At 35.4% G+C, this 22289-nt stretch overlaps 1 protein-coding gene, 1 long non-coding RNA gene and 1 other non-coding gene across 11 annotated transcripts in view; 2 read left to right on the top strand and 1 right to left on the bottom strand.

Moving 5' to 3' along the window:
• LOC125223341 (F-box/kelch-repeat protein At3g23880-like) overlaps positions 1–22289 on the top strand; it is a 40119-nt gene that overhangs the window by 15961 nt on the left and 1869 nt on the right. Inside the window, exons 1-7 of one of the 9 annotated variants that reach the window (XM_048126457.1) lie at positions 9023–9156; positions 9230–9347; positions 10519–10799; positions 10914–10993; positions 11107–11279; positions 11413–12463; positions 12608–12848. In XM_048126457.1, coding sequence (XP_047982414.1) covers positions 9278–9347; positions 10519–10799; positions 10914–10993; positions 11107–11279; positions 11413–12455 — 1647 coding nt within the window. In that variant the 5' untranslated portion in view covers positions 9023–9156; positions 9230–9277 and the 3' untranslated portion in view covers positions 12456–12463; positions 12608–12848. Of the gene's footprint in view, positions 1–9022; positions 9157–9229; positions 10800–10913; positions 10994–11106; positions 11280–11412; positions 12483–12580; positions 12849–22289 lie in introns of those variants that run through there. The other 8 variants (XM_048126452.1, XM_048126450.1, XM_048126451.1 and 5 more) reach the window with 8 other exon arrangements.
• LOC125223345 lies at positions 14653–15482 on the bottom strand. The gene is made up of 4 exons (XR_007176704.1): positions 15396–15482; positions 15145–15315; positions 14763–15070; positions 14653–14686 (listed from the first exon to the last, which is right to left on the bottom strand). It is a non-coding gene; the product is annotated as an uncharacterized LOC125223345 (long non-coding RNA).
• On the top strand, positions 20758–20864 carry LOC125185756. Its single transcript, XR_007170257.1, has one exon. It is a non-coding gene; the product is annotated as a small nucleolar RNA R71 (small nucleolar RNA).

The following is a 22289-nucleotide window of genomic DNA, read 5'->3' as shown; positions in this document are numbered from 1 at the left end:
TAGTGTGTTGATTTAAAGATACAGACATTACCCATACAGTGAAAGATAATCACACTTGTCACCAGAATTTTAAGTAATTGCTTACACAAAAAGGAACTGAATTTGTAACAGAGGAAATAAGTTAAATTGCTTAAGGGCTATGATTGTATTTTTGATAATCAACAAAATAAAACAAAATTTTAGGTGCACTCAGGAATTGTAGCGTTCAGATCAACAAACACGAATAGAAGTATTAGATAGTGACACCTTTTATGAATGGACTTAGAGTGAAAAGCAAATACGATGTAGCGAATAAAGATTCTCAGTAGATCGATGATAAGGAGTACATGTGAGTAGACGTGATAAATACTTACTTTTAGAGAAAGATTATGTGAGTCAAAGGATAAAGAACTAAAGAACGTAATACTCTACGAAGCACAAAATAGTTTGTACTCAATATTTATAGAAATAGTGGCAAGATGCCTAACATGTTAACAAGTCAGAGTTGAACATTAAGTTCTATCAAGTTTGTTGCAGCCAATCACTATACGATAGTGGAAATGGAATTAAATCACGATGGACTTCGTAGTATGCTTTCATTACCTCGGAAAAAGATTCAGTTGGATGATTGTTGATCGGTTGACCAAATCAGCTCTCTTGCGGTAAGAACTGATTATATTATTATAAAAATTGGCTGAGTTATATATTAGTGAAATTGTGAGATTACATGGAGTACCTAGCTAGATAATATCTGACAGAGATCCACGATTCACTTCAAGATTCTGGAATAAATTTCAAGAAGCTTTGGGTTCTCGACTACACCATAGTACAACTTTTCACCCACAGTCAGATGGTTAATCGGAACGAGTAATACAGATTTTAGAAGATATGTTGAGAAGTTGCGTCATAACTTTGAAGGTAGTTGGGAAAAATAATTTTCGTTGGTGGAATTTGCATATAACAATTGTTTCAATCTAGTATTCAGATTGTAACACCCCCTACCCGACTAACACTTAGCCGAATAGGTGGCGTCACAAAGAGGTATCATCACAGCTATATGGTGAACTAAATATCCAATCTTAAACCATTAAATTATTTGTGAGAATTCTAAAATAATTTACAAACACAGAGGAAGCTAATACAAGTATTCAAATTCAATGCATGCCATACCTTACAAAATTGGACACATACGATGCAAGCCATGATCAGTAACTCTAGGAGTTTGTAGCCGTTATGCTAATCTGATATAAGGGAATTTCAATTGCCATTCTTCGAACCAACAAAATAGTAGAACTTCTAAGACATGTCATAATTCTCTACAAGTAATAAGCACATTTTCATATTCTTTTAAGTCTTACATTACTTATTCTATTTATATGTCATTTATCCTTGTAATATATTTATTTATCAATTTAGGACAGAATTTGATATCATATTCCCGATAACTATTATAGAACAACATGACAATAGAATATCTAAATCAATAATTAACACAAGTTCAAACGTAAGTTCAATAACCATCAATAGACACATAGTCATCACAAAATCACATACCACAACCATAGCACCGTCATCATGCTCAGTTTAACCTCTTGGATATGTAGATAATTCACCAATTCAAATCAACATCGACCGACCACACGTAATCAAGTTCATCATCAGCACATACATCACCTTATTAAGCCCTCATCCACGTGCTTGGCAATTGATGGAACTGGCAGCGGAAGCGGTGCGACGGATTAACATAATTTAACAATTATTAATCGCACAAATAAATCACATAATAATCAGATCTATTTAGCAGATTATTTAGACAAAATCTATTCGCGTAATTCTCACATGTATCATGCTCATAACTTGAATTAATCATGCTTTAAGAATATTGATACCTAAAACATGCTTTTCTACGGAGCAGAATAATACCTAATTAATTCTCCAAAGAATTGAAGATGGCTAGCGAGCTTCTCCATGTGACGCTTTGAATACTAGACCATGAGATCTTCTCTCTGGTTTCCGAACTGTACTCCGATATCAGTGTGGGCTGATCTCACCAGAATACTAGGACTTAAATAAAGAAGACAGAAAAAATCCTTTTTGGAATAGGACAAAAATTCCAACTCCTCTGCTATATGGGGAGGAACGAAAATTATGAGTATTAAAACTTGTGATTTTTGTCTCCTTTATTCTCCTATTTATATTAAGTTTCTTTTTGGGCCCAGACAGGGATCTATGGAAGGTTTTGGATATGGGCTCATCCAATTTACTTTTTACTAATTAAATTGAACCCACAATTTAATATAAGCTTTAATACGAGCAACCACTATAGAAGTAATATTAAACTCCCCCCATCAAAATCCGAAATTATAAGTAATCCGAGTTTCCGTTTTAACTTTCATTTCCCGCGCTTAAGATAAAAATGTCCATTAATTAATTAATGTCTGCTATGGACTTAATTAATTAACTTCTTATTAATTCCAAGAGTGGTCTTAGCATGAAACGCTTATTTATTTTCATAGAGTAATCAAACTCCAACTAGCTAGGTTCCGAATAATAAAACCTTGTTTCGCGCTCCTCTTGAGGACATTATTAAACGAGGCTCACCTCGCGCACGATTCAACATAATAGCAATCCTAGCACCGCTAGATATTGATCACCACTACCCAATATATCGGGATCATTGGGTTACGAAAAACCCGCACCTTTTGATAAGTCAAAGTAATGCATAATCAATACCGTATGCTCAATGCTATCCTACATTGATTAAGAAACAAATATTTATCAAGACCTCGCCTTTCAGTAGATAGCCTAAGGACAAGTCTTGTTGTTAGATCCGTTCAGTGCTATACCACACCAATGTCATCTTATTTCAGTAAGGCTTAGAAATATGCGGACTGACATTGCAACCTTTCTCGATGGATAGTCTAATTCCAACTAGGTTGTGAAATTCATCTTTTTCTTTGTTTAGGACTGACCGTGTTATCTTAAAATGGACGCCGCCCACAACCGGTCTACTAAAACAAAGACTTAGACTTTGTTAAGTTAACTTATACATTTAAACATGCATTAACATTCATTAAATGTAAAACATAACAATATTATGACAAAAATAATTTGTTTTATTCCTTGGAAAATAAAATAAGAGTTTTACAGTATTCAATCACTCGAAACGTGATTTCTAGTATACAAACTCTAACAGCAACACCATGGGTACAGTGTCAATATATATATGCCCCCACGTGAGGCCCGATCGAATCATATAATATTCCACCGTGTGTGGACCGATCGAATAAGCTGCAACACATAGCACTCATACATGTACCACCTGGCCTTATAGTTCATGGGGCAATTCATCATATATCAACATGAACCGCCTGGCCTTATAGCCCCATGAGGGAACATAGTGCACCCCACTTAAATACACCACCTGGCCTTATAGCTCATGGGGCAATTCCGCATCAAATATTATAAACCGCCTGGCCGTATGGCCCCATGAATAAATGTGGTGCACAAACATATCATTGCCACCGCGCGTGGCCCGACCGAATCAATCACATCACATCACATGCCGAATATGCCTAATGACATCAACCAAGCACGTGGCATCACATTAGTCATCATGCTTACCCATAATTCCATCTCATTCCCGATCCATTAGTCAAGTTATTTCATTACCATATTCCATCCAATATTCTCATATTTTATATGTCATGTCCAACTATGTTAACATATTGAAGATTGCATAAATAATCATACGGGATCAAAAGTATACGATCATCACATAATAGCACATAGCACCACACATTTCATTTTCATACTTATTTCACATCATTAAACTATCTAACTAAAATGCATCAAGTTTCTGTTACTATTCACCCAAACACTATTTACAACCAATATTAGTAAATTAATCAATTCATTACGAATATCGTATGATTATAACTAGTTCTCAATTTAATTATACTCATTCCTTATATTATCGTTTATGATATACACTCACTTCTTATCTATTTGACCTCATTAATTTATTTACTATATTAATTTATTTTCCCTGTCAACTCCATTATTATAACAAGTTTTGCAAAATATATCAACAATCTTCGTAACCATTAATAAAATTACAGTATGCATTTTATCATTTCTAGGTCACATATATGCATTCCAATAATCAAATAAAATTCATAGCATACACATGCATATATCCGATAACCTAAATCTTCAACATATATTTCATTTCCTAAACAATTCTCCCTCTAATTCATGTTAACTCATCATATGATCACCACAATCTTCACCATATATTTCATTTCCTAAACAATTCTCCATCTAATTCATGTTAACTCATCATATGCGAATTTCAATAGCCTAAATAGCATCAAAATTCTAAGATTCAATTATGAATATTTTGGGGACTCTCAATCGTATCATGCTAGAATTTTATTGTTTTAACTCAATAATTAAAACATCTATGCACATCCAATGATTTTATATTCATGGTTAACTCAAGAAATAATCTACATAGCATAAAAATAGCCGACCATCCAAATCCTTCAATCTCAATTTTTTTCATCTTTTCTTTTTGATATAAAAATTATTTAAGATTAGAGTATTACCTTATTTGCTAAAGCTCACCCAATCCTTGTTGATTTAATAACGACCGATTGTGCAAGACAACAATTGCTTGGTTTCTAATGGCAATGAGCGGTGGTCGACTTCCGGTGCACCAAGTAAGACGTCGACTTGTAGAGTGTGTGTGTATTTTAGGTGTAAGTGCAGAAATAAGAAGAAAGAGAAGAAAGATGAGGGATTCAATTTTTACCCCTCGTTTTCCTCCTCCCCCCGATTAGTATCCAAAAACAAGAATATATAGGAGATGATATACTCTCTCTAGAATCGTCCCCCACTTACCATTAAACTTTTACTAATTTATTGTGCCTAATTAGTTTCTAAAATATTTTAGACTATTCCGTCAAGGCTTTCCTTAAGATTTTTTCACGACACCTCACTTTAATATAGATATATGTATTTTAAATGCTTATTTACTTAACATGTGGCACCACTAGAATTAATATACTTATATAATAATTCCATCTTTCAACACTAATGGAGACACAAATATCTTTACTGACAACTCCATAAAATATTTGTTAATGTGATTATTTGCACCATAAAAAAAAAAAAGCTACTTGATTTCCTTTCATTATTCTATAATAGTTTTAAAATCACTTTCTTTTAAATCCTTAATATCTCACGGTAATCAACTCTCTACTTATTCTTACATGTACTAATACTAATTTTAGCATTTCATAACTATAAAATGTAAGTCCTAAAAAAAGAATCATGAAAAACTATTTCAAACTTTTCATCGATTTACGCTAATTTGATAACTCTTTTATTTTTTTTATTCATTTTTTTTCTTCTTAAATAAAATAAATATGTCTAACCCTATTTTCATGATGTTACACAGATGGCTCCGAACGAAGCATTGTATGGCTGTAAATGTCGAACACCGTTATGTTGGACATAGCTGGGCGAGAACAAGATAGTGGGTCCTGAAATTATAAAAGAGACAGAAGAAAAAGTCAGATTGATACGAAATCGACTGAAAGAAGGATCAGATAGGCAGAAATCATATGCAGATTTGAAGAGGAAATACATTAAATTTTGTGTTGGTGACAAAGTGTTTTTGAAAGTATCTCCGTGGAAGAAAGTGTTGCGATTTGACAAGAAAGGGAGGTTGAATCCGAGATTTATTGGCCCTTATTAGATTTTAGAACGTGTCGGTCCAGTAGTATACCGACTTGCATTACCCATAGGCATGAAGAAAGTAGCCACATCGCTGGGTTAATTAGTCAGTTGACATAAAATTTTTTGGCATGTTACCCATAGAAGTCGTACCTAAACGCAAAAACATTACAGTGGGTAGATAGAGACTTAAATAACAACCAAAATGATAAGACAAATATAACAAAATATAATTACAATGAATACTTAGATAACAAACACGTACATATAACAAATTCCTCAGTCAAACAAGAAGGAAAAGATATTTCATGTCCTACTAGAAAATGTAGTTCGAATCCATAGTGACTATTGTCCAAAACAAAACTAAAGGATAACAAGCTACACCAGAATTAAAAGTCTTTATAATTCAGTGACAAGCGAGGGAAATAAGATTCTTATAATAAATGTATATGTAGTTGAAAAATAAAAAATAAATTAAAAAAATTAAAAAATAAATTAAAAATAAATAAAAATTAATAAAAATTAAATAAATAAAAAATTAAAAAATTAAAAAAAATTAAAATTACAAATTAAAAAAAATATTTATTGAATAAAATGTACCATGATATTACTATTCTGCCCTTTCTTAATTAATTAATCTAAAGATATTTTCCATGTGGAAAAATCTGGACCACTCATTTAATAAAAATGAGTGGCTGATATTGCATCTCATTTCTCAATTAGCATAAAAAATCTCAATTGATCACAATCCTATAGGGATGTGATCATATCATAACCCATATTTATGGTGATAACCTAATAACCCTCATTTTATGGACGAAAAATATCATTTTATGGAACAGAATATCATTTTATGGATTAAAAGTATCATTTTATGCATGCTGAAAAATATATCATTTTATCGTGTATAAATATCATTTTTAGTAAAAATGATACTTTTGACCCATAAAATGATAGGGTTATTAGATTATCACATAAATATGAGTTATGATATGATCGCACCGCTATATATATATATATAGGGTTATTAGGTTATTAGGTTATTAGGGTTATTAGATTATCACATAAAATGATAGGGTTATTAGGTTATCACATAAATATGAGTTATGATATGATCGCACCGCTATATATATATATATATATATATATATATATATTAATGTATACTCCATATTTTTTTTCGGTTTTTCGTTTTTTTTTTAAGTTTTGGTTTTTTCGATTTTGTTCGATTATTAAGTTCGGTTTTCGGTTTGGATTTTGAACTAAATTCGGTTTTTCGGTTTGGGCAAAATATCGAACCGAAATCCGAATGCTCACCCCTAGTCAGATGCTTCTGAACCTTGATTCTCCGGAAGATAGATTAACACTTCGTTGTTACAAGTACAAAATGGAATCATCTTAGTTATTAATCGTCTTATTCAATTAATAAAGATAGACTGAATATATCATAATTCCAAGATTAACATCATGGTATGTTTATACTTCTAAATTCTAATTGAGGAATGAGATAGAAGAGAAATAGATTAATGTTTATACTTTTCTCTTCCTAAACTTGATTATCAAAGTTATAAAATACTCTCCTCATCCCACTTTAGCATTCTCAATTTATCATTTTTGTATATTTCGTTTTAGAAGTCTCAATTGGATATTCCATATTTTAATATTTTAAATTTTAACTCGCACAACTCTCAATGCAAATGTGTAATAAAATGTGTCTTCATATAACAATCTTTTCCGATGCACAGATACAAAAATTGACCAAAAACTCTATTTATTTCACAAAAATTAGTTACTTAATCCCAAACTATTTGCTCATTATTCATTTTAAATAGTCCTATGTTGTTTGCTTCATTTCCTTTTTATTATTTTTATTTATTATATTTCATTCCATTATTTTGTTTGATTCTTATTTTGATTTTAATTATATGTACATGGTAACTTTATGTCTTATAAAAAATATCATTTTTTATAAGCATCCACAGTGGTGCAGATGTCTAGGCGGACTTTCCAAAAACACCTCATGTCATATCATAAGGACCTCCCACTGCACTGCTATGTCATAAGAGCATCCTTAACCCCGTCCCGGATTTGGGCCGCAAGTCCCCTCCACGTCATCATTCCCTCAAATTAGGGGTTCCAGGCTACAACTCCATTAACACCGCATGCCACAACTCGGGCCACAACTATTCATTTACATTATTCACAACTACAACCTATCTTACTCGTAAAATAGAATACGTTGAACAATTAAAATCGAAAAAATTATTTTTAATTCAAAATTAATAAATTATAAACAAAAAAAATTAAAAATTAGAACAACAAAAAAATGCAAATTTTTTTTATTTACTATTATTCATCTTCCTCTCGCCCCTCTTCTTATTCAAAATGCGAAAAAAAATGCAACGAAAAACAGAATTTGAGGCTCGTCGCCCCCTCTTCTTCCTCTCCCCATCCCTCTTCTTCCTATTCCAAATGCAAAAAAAAATCATAAATTGAGAGGCTCCATCGCCCTCTTCCTCCCTCTTCTTCCTCCCCCTCCCTCTTCTTCCTCCAGAAATTGGGGCCCGGGACGGAAATAGCTCACCTCCAACGCCGGCCAGGCCGTATTGCGGCACGTCCCACGCCGTATAACGCCGAGCTGGGCCGGACCCCGGGAGCGGCCCAGGGACGCAGTCCCGAGCCGTGCCGCTCTCCCCTCCAACGCTGTTCTCGGGCCGGGACTCGCGATTTGCGGCCCGGCCCGCCTGCGTTAATGATGCTCTAAGGACATCTCACTGCACAGTAGCGGACATCCCCAAGAACATCCCGACAGACATCCACAATAATAAAAATTCACAAATTCACAAATATGCAATTTATGGAATTAAAATTTCGACACGAATAAATGCAACAATTATTTTTTTTAAAAAGCATACATGTTTAAATTTAAAAAAATACATGATTTACCCAAAAAAAAACTCATCCCAAACCAAAAAACGATTCAAACAAAGTTACATGTTATGCTTTGAATTTGTATAGTTTGCTGCTAGCCGAACGGGGTCTCGCAATTTGCAACCCAATTTTTATTTTCAACAAATTTCATCTGCAACCCAATTTTTATCCTATCAATTTTAATTATAATCTCTTAAAAATTTTATAATAAGAAGTACCAATAATTGTAAAACGTGTTCATAATTAATAACTTTAGGAACAAATCTTAATATAATTTTAGAATTATTGATTATATTTTAATCATTATTAATAATTAAAAAGTACTCCATACTTTAATTGTTGGATCAATTAGAGATAGATAATATTTTGCCGATTATTTATTTGAATATAACGTATTATTCGGAGTATTTTGTTTTCGACTTGATTTTAGTTTTTGGGTAAAACCAGAAAGAAACCTCAACACCTAAAATCGGCGACGCCTCTTCTTCGACTTCTTCGTAATTCGTAAGTTTTCTGCATATTAACATTTCTTACTGCTTGTTTTGTTTAAATGCGTTAAAATTTTGAACTTTGTTAGAGAATCGGAAGCTGCGACGGTTAATTCAGAGGAAGTTAGGATGATTATATGAGAATCGACGGTGCACCGCCTTTGAGGAGGAACAATGGAAATCAATTGGATAGAAATCGCTGGATTGGTATTTCCAAACTTTTTATTTACAGTGTGTCTATCCATTCTTTGTCTTGGTATAGTACATACGAACAAAAGAGGGAAAAAATGAAAAAAAGAAGCTATTATTTATAAAATCTTAAAGTGATTTTTAAAATTATGAATTACAATAATATAATCATTATTATGTTTTCGATTAATAACTATTCAAACATGTAATTTTAAAATTAATTATTCAAATATTTGGTCAATAGGAGTTAATTCAGTTAATATTTGTATTGATTATTCAAATATGATAGGTACAAAATCCGAAGGTAAAGATAAGTTGTGATCGACTGATTTATTCTGTTTTGCTTATATTGCTAGAGGCGTGCTTATAAAATTGTCCTATTTAATTGCATTTATTTTCATAAATTAAAGAATATCTTTCCCTCCCGTAGTATATATATAAGCCCACATCCACTATATTTAATCATAAAATCAGAAAGAAAGCCTCCAGTTCTTGGTACATTATTTCGAAAACATCTATTTTGTTAGAGAGTTGGAAGGTATGATGAATGATCTGTGTGAGTGTGGAGATTTTAGTGCATATTACCTTGAAAAAGATGGAAGCATTAACACATCAAACAAAGATAACTTAAATCCTTCCTCTTTTCAAATGAAACATTTCTACTTCATGACTAGCTGTAATGCTCTATTTGATTATCATGGTCCGAATCGGACTAGTGAGTATAAGATCCTCCCCAAGCCGTATTCGGAACCCCCACCTTGCTGGTTCGAACCCCCACCTTGCACTGCTTGCTATCATGAAGCAAGTGGGATGTGGTATGACCATACATTGCAAGATTGCAAAGTGGTGAATCTTTTTCATACTCGTTTGGAATACGATTCAAGCTATCAAGATCATTCCGCTCATCACATCAAATTGTATTCACTCAAAACTAATTCTTGGAAGAAGATAGAATGCAAAGATTATGAATACAGCAGTTCACAACATTGGACTCAATCTTGTGATCGAAGTAGCGCGGCTTGCGTATCCGGGACTTTTTACCATGCAATGTACGAAGCTATCCTTTCTTTCGACATTTCTACTGAAACTTTTTCCAGACTACCCTTGCCAGATGGTTGGTTTCACAAGCGTAGTTACATTCTAGAGTATAAAGGGTTATTAAGTGCTCTTGTATTCTCGGACAATGAAGATTCTGTACCTTGGAAATATGACGATCATGCGACTAGGAAGTATCAATTTTGGATTATGAGAGATGGATTGTGGACAAGAGATGAAATGGTTTTTCATATTCCTGGCATGGAGAGGCCGATATGGTTCTCACAGGACGGTATGCTGTTGTATTTTGAAAGCCTTCGTCATGAGCTAGTGTTGTTTGATTGTGCCACCGGAAAGTTGAAGTATCTCAGTGTCAATAGCCCTATGAGATGTCCAAAGATGGTTGAGATCTTTGGAGTTTCATGTCTTGAGGAGGTAAATTTCCTTTTGATTATTCTCATCAACTCATTATGATCAATTCATTATGCTTATCCTTCATTCAAATTGTTTAAAGTTGTGAGTAATTAATTATTATATGATTCTACTTAGGATCAGGTGAAACAAGAAGATGATGAAGACAATACTTTGTCTAAAATCAGCCTTATCCTCAACCTCGACGCTTTGTCTTTGTAAGTTATTTCTGCAGATTAGCAGTTGAGAAAACATCTATTTTCATTTTAATACTATATCTGACTTGTTTGTAGTATTTGTTTAAATGCGTGAAATTTTTAAACTTTGTTAGAGAGTCGGAAGCTATGATGAATGATATGGTGGAAGCTATGATGAATGATACGGTGGAAGCTGGGATGGTTGATACGGCGGAAGCAGAAGTTATAATGGATAATACGAGAATCGATGGTGCACCGCCTTTGAGGAGGAACAATGGAAATCAATTGGATAGAAATCGCTGGATTGGTATTTACAAAGTTTTTTTTTATAGTACTATATTTCTCCTTTTTTAATCTTCATACATACTCCATATATATGATTAAAAGAGGTAAAAATGTGGAAAATTCAAATGCATAATGTTTCCATTTTTACTTTGTAGGTTACTCTGATAAACCTGATCCCGAAGTATCTGAGACAAAATGTGCATCATGCTTACAACTAGACATATGCCCTAAGCCTAAGCCTAAGCCTAAGCCTGACATTTTTGTCAATTATTCTGATTGTATTCCTGATATTTATTTTGTTGCATATTCCCTTGAAGAGGATGGCACCCTCTCACCCAAGTATTTCATACATATCCCCACTTTTCTATCTGAACAAGAATATTACTTCACTACGGCTAGTTGTAATGGCCTCTTTCATTTTTATGATAGAATATTGGGTAGTCAAGCTCTTTGGAACCCAACAACGGGTGGGTATAAAATATTGCCTAAGCCATTAGTGGAATTCAATCCTCGCATTAGACATTCTCTTAACTCAACTGGACTGTGGTATGACCATAAATTTGAAGATTATAAAGTGCTGAATATTGTTTCGGCTTATATCAAAGATGAAAGAGGGTATTTACTTGATGTGATTTATCACATTGAATTGTATTCACTCAAACTTAATTCCTGGAAGAGAATACCATGCCCTGACTTCGATTGTGGTGAGGAATCCAATGGAGCATGCATAGATGGGGTTTTTTATTGTAGAGCAAGTCTAAAAGGACAGTCTGGTTTTATCCTTTCGTTTGACTTTTCTACCGAAACTTTATCCAGTTTACCCTCTCCTTTACCCTCACCTGATCGCCCTGACCATTATTATTTTCTGGAGTATAAAGGGTTGTTAAGTGCTCTTGCATGCTGGTTTGATGAAGATAATCTATATGAAGATTCTGTACCTTTGAAATATGAGCTTTGGATTATGAGCAATGGATTGTGGACAAGAGAATCTATTTTCCATATTCGTGGTGTTCAACTTCCGGTATGGTTTTCACAGGATGGCAAGCTATTGTATCTTGCAAGCGCGACAGACGAGCTAGTGATGTTTGATCGTGCCACTGGAGAGTTGAAGCATCTTGGTATCGATTGGTCCTCGGCTGGTTTCAGGAATAGGCCAATGATGATTCCATTTTTTGAGAGCTTTGTTCAACTCAATTGAATTTCAAGGTTAATTTCCTTTTTATTATTTTCACCAGCTCATTTTCAATGCCTGATGCTTATCCTTTATAGTACTATAAAAGATTAATTTAATACTGTATATCGTTATGTAACATGTATATATAGTATTAAATAATTCAACTTCATCATCAGAAGTTTGAGCATGAGAACTATGGAAAAGAAGAGGATGTGACTGAAGCAGAAAGACCTTTGATTCTAGCGTAGCTTGTTATCTTTTTGTTTTTGTTTTTGACATTAGGGATTCGAACAATATTTTCCAATAGGATTAGTTAGTTATTCCAAGAATGTGTCATGAAAATTCTTTTCCTGCTTGTATAAACTATTAGTTATTCCATCTCATTATCAATCCCATCTGTGGTTTTCCCATAATGCATACAAGTATGCTTCGGAATGTGCTTGTTATTACTTATTCACAGAAATTCTTACTCTATTCTTTATACGGGGGCAATGTTCTAAAATTAATTCCATACAATTGATTTCTAAAAAAAGTTATAAAGAGGAAATTCTAATAACCACATGATTGATGTGTTACATGATATTTTAGTGATGCATGAAGCCATATCTGTCCTGTTTCTACTCCTCCGAGTGAACAATAAACAAAGGAACCAAATCTGAAAAGTATCAGGCAGCAATAATGAGTGGTGATGAAGTAGTCTCTAAAAGCTTTATTTATCTAATGCCTCTCCTCCTTTTCTTTGGAAGTAATGAACTTAGGTGCTTATTTACCTGATTATTGTCATTGGTTTAATCCTAATATGTCACCTTCTTTTCTTTGTTTTGGTTAAATTTCTTTTGTAATGAAATGCGATGTGAATCATTGAGTTTGTATTTTGGTACGATTTGAAAACTCGTTTCATGTAACGAAGTGTACAAAACTTCGGATTCCTGATTTTGTGTATGGTACCGATGGATTGGGAAATCAAAACTTTCCTCCACCAGAAGGGGCACAAATTGAGCAGTGGCATTGCTTCTTGGGCCATTTGTTCTTTTCTTTTCTCTGAGTTCTATTGAGTCTGTGCAGGCTATAAAATCTGATCCTGACTTTGTTAGAAATGTTCAACAAATTATCATTCTTGGTAATGCATTTTCTGTAAATGGAAATGTGAATCCAGCAGCTGAGGAAAATGTAAAAATATTTCCAATAAGACTTCTTTTCTTAAGATCCTGATATTCTTGCTATTGGGATAAATGTCACTCGTCAAGCTGTTTTAACTGGTAATCAAGTCATACTCAGTAAACCTTTCATGATCAAATCCATGTGTGATGCCTGTTATCATCAAAAGTTTGCTTATGCAAAGACAATAATGTTAATTATTGAATAATGAAAAAAGATTGTACTTGGTCCATGACCTCATTCTAGCCAGCTTTTTAGCTTGGGTAAGTGACGGTGTGTGGTCTCAGCTCCTTGCTTGAAACTAAGCTTTTACTAACCTCAAGTTAAGAAGCCATCTTCTCAAGGACAGACGATGCTCTTACCCTGTTTCTGTCAATTCTCAGCTTATCTTTATGTTTGTATAATCCAGTCAACAGTGCTCCTACTTACTCTGAAACTCTCCTCTGCCTCCTTTTGAACTCCATGACTAAGGGTTCCATTGTTGCTGTGTTGTAGCAGAAACTGTGCAACCAAGTTCTTTCTTTTTGGATGTTAAACTTCATCACGGCCTTCAATGTGAAATTAGTTTAATATTTACATTGGAAGGTGAAAATGATTGGAATTTTATATTTTCCTCCTGTTTTTTTTGTAATCCTGAATCGGCACTCATAGTTTCCCTCCTTTAATGCTTAATGAAAATTTTAGCCATTCCTTGTTAATTTCAAATTTCTGAACAGGTTTCAATATTGTTTAATTAAATGAAATTTTGGAATAAAAAATATTGTTGACATTTAAAAAGAATTAAAAACACAGAATTCACCAAATTGTACCCATTACACCTTTACTATATTATGTGCATAGCTAAAATATGAACAAAAGTAAGTACTATAACAGAATTATGTGCATAGCCTAAATATGAACAAAAGTTAGTACTATAACATAATTATGTGCATAGCCTAAATATGAACAAAATTATACTACATAGCCTAAATATGAACAAAAGTTAGTACTATAACAGAATTATGTGCATAGCCTAAATATGAACAAAACTATACTACAGCAAATTTCTCATTGAGACTGACACCTCGACTTTTCGCAATCGCAAGCAGCTGCTCCATCTGTATTATAAAACCAGTATAAATTAAGTGTAAAAATTATTAGTATATGAAATTTCATTTAAAGCAAAATACATACCTGTTTTTTTTAGGGTAAAATCACTAAAGTGTGTTCATCTATGGTTGTTGCTTTTGGAGATTCATTTTTCAGTTTTGCACCAGTATATACAAATGCAGCTTTACTTCTCTCATTCATCGACCGTAAAAACGGTAGTCGTATGTCATTGATCATGTGAGCATTATCAATCATACCAATTCCAATGTGTATCTCCGGATTCAGTTCTGCCCCTACTGGTTTCCCAAATAACCATAGCTTACCCATCACTTCTCTTATGCGCTTGAACGCTTCTTTCAATGAGATTGGAACTCCAATGGGTATGTCGAAATCTGAAAAACAAAAGTTAAAAACTAACAACAATAAATTGTAACTAACAATCTAAAACTACAAATAAAATACTTACTATCTGTTATTGCAGCTCTAATGGCAAGTGCGTAAAAGAGATACATTCGTGCACTCATGCCGGTTTGAAATCCGTGTCTCGCCCATTCGTACAAAAAGAACTCTTTCGCCGCCTTCAAACTCTCTGGTTTTTTCAAACTCGGCCAATACGTTGGTATTTCATCTTTATATTCTTGAAACAACCGAAAAGAATTATGTTAAAACATAAATATCTAAAAATAAAAATATTAAAAATATATTTATAAGACATACCCCATCAACCTCCCACAATCGGCCATGTCGGTATTCAGCTTTCGTTCTGAATTCATCATTCGCATAATTACTTTTGGATAACCAAACCGCTCTATCCTTTGAGAAAATCCCATGAATATAAAATTTTGGTACAACTCTGTCCAAGTCGACCCCGTCCACCGAGTGGGGCCAACAAAGGACAACTTTCATCTAAACATGGTTCCATAATTTAAATAATAGTTCAATTTAATATTTTAATTCAGTTGAACTGTGATATTATTGTCATGTTACATATTACTAGTAATTAAGTTGATTGTATATGTCATCAATAACTAATCCATCTAGGAAATTAATTTAAACACGAATTCAAATACTTATTTTTTAATAATTAAAAGATTTTTAGTTTATATATATATGGTGATTATAAAAATTTGAAAACTTTAAATTATCGAACCTTGCTATACGTTTTTTTCTGAAATAAATTTGTATATAGTACAATCTCAAGATATCAACGTGTAACAATAATTATCAACATGCTTAAGATTGGAAACGTTATCCATGTTCGAGAAATCATAGAAATATAATACTGCGATAAATAAAAGCAAGCTAGACGGTAGGCTACAAAATTAAATTCACAAATTGCTTTCTAACATAATTAAATTTACGCAATTTTTAACACATCCAACCACAGAATTATTAATTTTTATGTGTTAATAGGATTCATTTTTTCCTACCTCCAACAGTAAAGAAAACACGATATACACATGCCTAAAATCAAGAGCCTATATTCACATGTTTTCTGTATTACCTTAGTAGAAGATTATTTATTATCTATTGAAGTATTTGAAAACAAACACTAAGACACACGAAAAAGAAAGTAAAGCAGAACATACTCAAAATAATAATATATGCAATGGTTATTGTTTCTGTAGGGATCAGATCACTCGGGATTCGCTAATTACCGGGACCTCTTTTATTGATTGATCTCTGAGATGACTAATCTCAGAAGTTACAAGCCTTGTACAAACGATGATAAAAGATTACAAGTAATCTAACCCACTGAGGTATCTAACTATTACAGGTATCAAACCTAATTGAAGCCCTAACTATTCCAGACTTTAACCAATCTGAAATCCAAGTCTTTTCCCAATTAGTACCTGCACACTCAAGTAGATAGATCAGTAAATCAACACAAGATCCTTTCGGATCTAAGTAACAACAAACAAATGCAACAAAGACAGAACAGTAAGGATATGGCTCAGGTCACAACAGTGACTACACTAGGCCAAGGACCTCCCCACACGCTTCTACCACAAGTCATACGATGAGAAACCTTTGAATACTAGGTCAGAAAACCCTAGCCACACCGAATGTCACCCAGACTATCAGAACACCTCAGAATCACCAGGAACTCACAAGATCCTCCCAAGTTCTCACTTCTTGACCGCCAAACTTCACCAGATTCTAACCCTAAGTAAGAATCCTTCCACCACTCTAATGGAAACCGAGAAAGTCTCCAAACTCAAGATCTAAACCGATAGAACCCATTAAAACAAGGATTAATCAGCGTATGCCAAAGATCAGAGGAGTTCACCGGCGAAGTCGCCTGAAAACCAGAGAGAGAGAACGAAGAGAGAAGGCAGAGAGTTATGGAGTGAGAGAGAGAGAGAATAATCGAATAATGGCAAGTGAGAGGTCAGCCTCTCACTTAACAAACACAACACATATCAATGGCCACAAAGCAGGATCCGGGTGAAAGCTCCACGTGGCAAACATCAGTGCAGCCTAGGTAAGTAATGGATCAAGCCGGGTTGGGCCATCATTACACAAACATTGGGCCACAACATTTAATCAATTGGGTGTGGCCCAATACTAGACTAAATACTTAAGGTCCAATTAAAGTAGACCATCAATATTCAACAGTTTCGTTGAATTGACTACATTACAAACTTATAGCATAGCTCGGAAGCTTCTAGAATTGATTCTTAATCTATGAACGAGATAATAATCTCTCCTTTACAGAGTTAAGGGAATCCGCATCGCAGACGCAATGTCGTCTCGGTCTCGTTTCGATGAAACGAGACATCTCGTCGCGCGATGCGTGCCGGCGAGGCCGGCCTCGAACTGGCGAGATGACGCGTGCGCCCCACGTGGCGCGCGCTGGAGGATGGTGTGACGCCCACTCGCCGGCCCGCGAGCGGGCGTCAGAATTATGACGTAATACTTTTTTTTTTTATAAATTCGAAAAATTCGAATTTAATAAAAAAATACAAAAAATTAAACGGTCAAATGACCGTTGGCATCAAACGGTTGAATTTTTTTTAAAAAAAAATTCTTTTCTTTTATTATTCTATAAATATACTTCATACTTCATTCACCATTTTACACACAAGCACTACTCTCATTCCTCTTCCATTCACTACACTCATCTATTCATTTCTCTCCAATTGTTGAAAAAATGTCCGGTGATGGAAACTCCAGCGGCGGCTCCGGCAGGCGGCGCTCCGGCGAGTTCGACTTGAACTCGTTCGACGATTGGGCGAGCATGTACAACTTTTTGGGTACTCCCGGTTCGTCGCCGGGCACCCAAGCCTCGACCACTCCGCCGGCGTACCAAACACCACATTTTGATGTGGATGCATACTATCGTCCCTCCCCCAGAGGTACGGGCAATCGCCGGGATTATCCCAAATTCGGGAGAATTTTTTTCCGCCTGAACGCACTTTGCCCGACTGGCCAATAGGTGGAGGCTCCGGCTCCGTCAGGATCGGCGTCAATGCCGAGGAGGAAGAGGGCGACCACGAGGTTGTGGGGACGACAGCCGTCATCCATACAGCCAAAACGAGACGTTGGCTCTGTACGATGCTTGGACCAGCGTCTCGTACGATCCTGTCGTCGGGAATCAACAAACCAACAAGTGTTTTTGGAAAAAAGTCACCGAAGTTTACAACGCACGAAGGCCGAAGAACACCTTTGCCCGCAACGTGAAGATGCTCCGCAGTCATTGGGACCGATGCGACAAAGATGTCAAAAAATTTAGCGCGATATTCAGGGCAGAAGAAGCGAATTATCAAAGCGGAGCCAGTGGAGCCGACATTCTGAGAGCGGCGTTGCGGGTCTTCAAAGACGACGTCGGTAAAGATTTCAAGTTTGTCGATGTTTGGTCGCAAGTCCACCACCTTGAAAGGTGGCTGGCGGTGTTGAGTCGGGCTCGAAACGCACGAAGCACACGGCGCGTGGCCACTACTCGTCTAGTGATGGCGGTGAAGGCAACACCTCACGTGAGGGCACGCCAACCGACGATGCAGGGGGGTCTTCTTTCGGTGCACGACGTCGGCCGCAAGGGACCAAGGCGGCGAAGACGGCGAGAGCGAGGGAGAGAGGGAGAGGGAGGGAGAAGGAGGGAGAGGGGCCGCGGCGAATCAAGCCAGGCGGGCGAGGGCTCGGGCTCTGGCACGGGCTACAACAGCCTAATGTCCATGTACCGGTCGGCACGATGGCTGACACTTTAAAAATGAATCCTCGCCAATTTGAAGCCCATATGGACGGAATTAAACATCTGAAGCTCAACTTGGTATTCGGGATCGATCTAACTTGGGTGCACCGCTGACTTTGGGGGATGATTCGCCGGCGGAGTAGTTTTTATAGTTTAATTTAGAGTATTATAATTATGTATTTTTTAATTTTTTAGGATTTTAAATTATGTATATTTTTTATTTTTTAGGTTTTTAAATTGTAAATTTTATTTTATTTAATGAAGTGTGTTTTTATTAATTGAATTTGTTGGAATTAAAAATAAAAAATGAAATTGAATGAATAGTTAAGAGATGGTTAAGAGATGTGGGGATGCAGATGTTGTCTCTTAGTTAAGAGATGAGCTGAAAAGTACAGTGGAGCCCATGAATAATTAAGAGATGAGACGGTTAAGAGACGGATAAGAGACATGGATGCGGATGGCCTAATCGAAACAGAAACGGCTAAATCATCATTGTTAAATGGACAAGAGGTGAATAATTATAAAATATTTTGTAAATATTCATTTTGTGTATCCAAATTTTTATGAAGAAGATGGCAAGTAAACCATGTCCATCATTATTAATTATATAATCATTTATGTAACAGCCCGACATTTCTAGGGTATAATAAATACGGCGACTGTTAACTAGACGAACTTAAGGTGACAAAAGTGTAGACTAGGGTTTCATTAAAGAGATTCAACCTAGCATTTAATAAAGTATCAAGGCAAAAGTCAACGGCTAACTCACGAGAATCAAGATTTGATATAATAGACTAAGCTCAGAAATCAAAGGTTTAGCATAACTCCAACAAAACGCAATATTTCCCAACATTCCAAAACAAAGAAATAGGTTCGAAACAACCAAGATAATAAGTTTTCCAAAAATATTCAGCGGAAGCATTTCAAGAGAAAGCGGAGCCATGTATGAAGACACGACTACACTTAAAGTTCCAATCATCCATTTTATTCGATTCACTGTCTCAACACCACCGACCGCCCATCGCCGCTCAACCTGCACATAGGGAAACACATGCAGGGCCGAGTATTTTAAACATACTCAGTGGACTCATGCCAAAACATTTAATAGTTATGCCACCCTTACCATAGTGAATTCGAGGTTTTGCAGGAATTCTTGTATGAGATGATGTAGCAAGCTGCCCAATTTGAGTCTCAAGAGTCCTCATAGTAGCCTCGAGTTGTCCAAACTTCTCCACAGTTTTATCTCTGAAATTCTCATTCTCCTTTTGACTTTTAGTCATAAAAGAGAAAATCTGTCCCAATTGATCTTCTTGTGATGACTTCTTCTCAAAACCCGGAGGTTGGGTATTACTTCTCCATTGATTTCCTGCAGTGTTGCTAGAACCAACTTGATTCCAGTTTCCTTGTTGAGGTCTCCAAATCTGTTGATTGCTATATTGATTACCTTGGTTGAAACCTTGACGGTTGTTACCAATGTAATTCACGTCCTCCACCGATGGTCCTTGAAGACTTGGACATTGATCAGTATGATGTCCACCTTGGCACAAACCACACTTCAACACAGCCACTGCTTGAGGTTGAGGAGTCAATTGAAAAGATTTGACAGCATTTGTCATTGAAGACATTTGAGTGCTTATATCCGCCAATTGGGCCTCTATTGCTGTCACTCTCTCTGCATCCTTGGTAGCACCAAATGTATCTCCTGCCTTATCAGCCGCTCTTCTTGGATTATGCCAATTCCTCTGATTGTTTGCTAATCTCTGAAATAAGGCTCTCACTTCATCATGTGTCAAATCATCTAAGTTTCCACTTGAACCTGCGGTAACTAATCCCGTGCCTTCATTATTGAGTCCTTTGTAGAACTTCAAAAGATCATGCCCCGGAGCTAGACCATGGCTTGGGCATTTCCTTAGCAAATCTGTAAACCTCTTCCAAGCTTCGGCAAATGACTCATCATACTTTTGCCGGAATGAAGTGATCTCCTCTCTCAACTTCTCGATCTTCATTGGAGAGTTATATTCCAAAAGGAATTTCGATTTCAACTCCTCAAATGTCGCTATGTTGTAGCCCGGTAATGAGTCGTACCATTCTCTTGCTTTCTCTCTCAATGAGAAAGGAAATAATGCTCTCTTAATCCGATGATGCTCTACATTTGGAGGTCTATGAGAGTTCGTCAATTCATAAAAGGCATTCAAATGACTCATCGGATCTTCTTCATCTCGTCCATGGAAAAGATTTCCACCGTTCACCAAACTAATGTAGTGAGGTGGGATGTTAACATTATCATGTGCATAGGCAAACTCTCCCGGGTGATTAATTCCCGATCTGAGGATGTCGCCAAACCTTCCCATGGGTGGTGGAACATTATTGTCGTCTTCAGCCATAGACTCAACTTCTGAATCACTACTACCCTCAACGTCTTGATGTGTACCAATCACAGTGGAATTCTGTCCTCTTCTATGATATATCAATAACCCAAATTGCGGTGTACCCTTAGATCTGGTTTGCATCCACTGATTTTCGTTTTTCTGTTTTTGATTTTATAGAATACCTACACAACAGAAAATAAACCAAACACAACACAAATATACTACTCCTACCGAAAGCGAGACATCTCGACAACTTCGGGGTTAGTCTTATAAAATGTGTGTGCTTTGTATACACTAAACTAAAAATTAGAAAGATATCACTTAATATAAACACTCCTTCGTCTTCAAGTCCAGACGTGGTAGATGGCTATCACTCCCAAGAACACGAAGTAAGTACCTACAAAATAAAAAGAAAGATCAAATAAAATAAAACACAAATTAACAAACTAGAAGTTAAACAACCTATTGCCTTCCCCGGCAACGGCGCCAAAACTTGATGTGTAATTTTAGGTCTATCAAAACAAAATAATTTTGCACTCAAGTTCAATTAATTAACCCAAATATTACCACTTTACTGCAAGATTACAGCTTCGTGTGTAGAAATTTAAGGTGTCGATCCGCAGGGAAGGTAAGTTTGTCTAACTTCACTAAAAATACAAAACATTTTAAATGTAGGTTCTTGATTGGAGAAAGATTTTTAAACAAAAGAGACAAAGTTTAAATTTCAAATTACACAAGAGAGACGAAAGTTACTCCAAACAATCGTAGACAACAAGAGGATTTATCTTATATATTCGATTCTATATCATAACATTCGGGGCAATTAAGAGCAAACTAAAGTGTAGGCACTAAACATGCTAAACACAAATGATCAAAAGAATAGCTAAACACTTATTCTTAAAACCAAGTTCCACAATTCTAGAAATCTTACGAAAGCGCGAGATTCAAAGAACGATTTCAAAAATGCTCAACATCCAATATCAATTTGTCATCTAAACGAATCCAATTGATAATCCAAAACTACTTTGATCCATCTTATTTCAAGCTAAA

The sequence above is a fragment of the Salvia hispanica genome, chromosome 4 (assembly GCF_023119035.1).
Source record: "Salvia hispanica cultivar TCC Black 2014 chromosome 4, UniMelb_Shisp_WGS_1.0, whole genome shotgun sequence".
NCBI lineage: Eukaryota > Viridiplantae > Streptophyta > Magnoliopsida > Lamiales > Lamiaceae > Salvia > Salvia hispanica.
The sequence above is the reverse complement of the archived record's forward strand: the minus strand, read 5'-3'. Positions and strand labels throughout refer to the sequence as shown.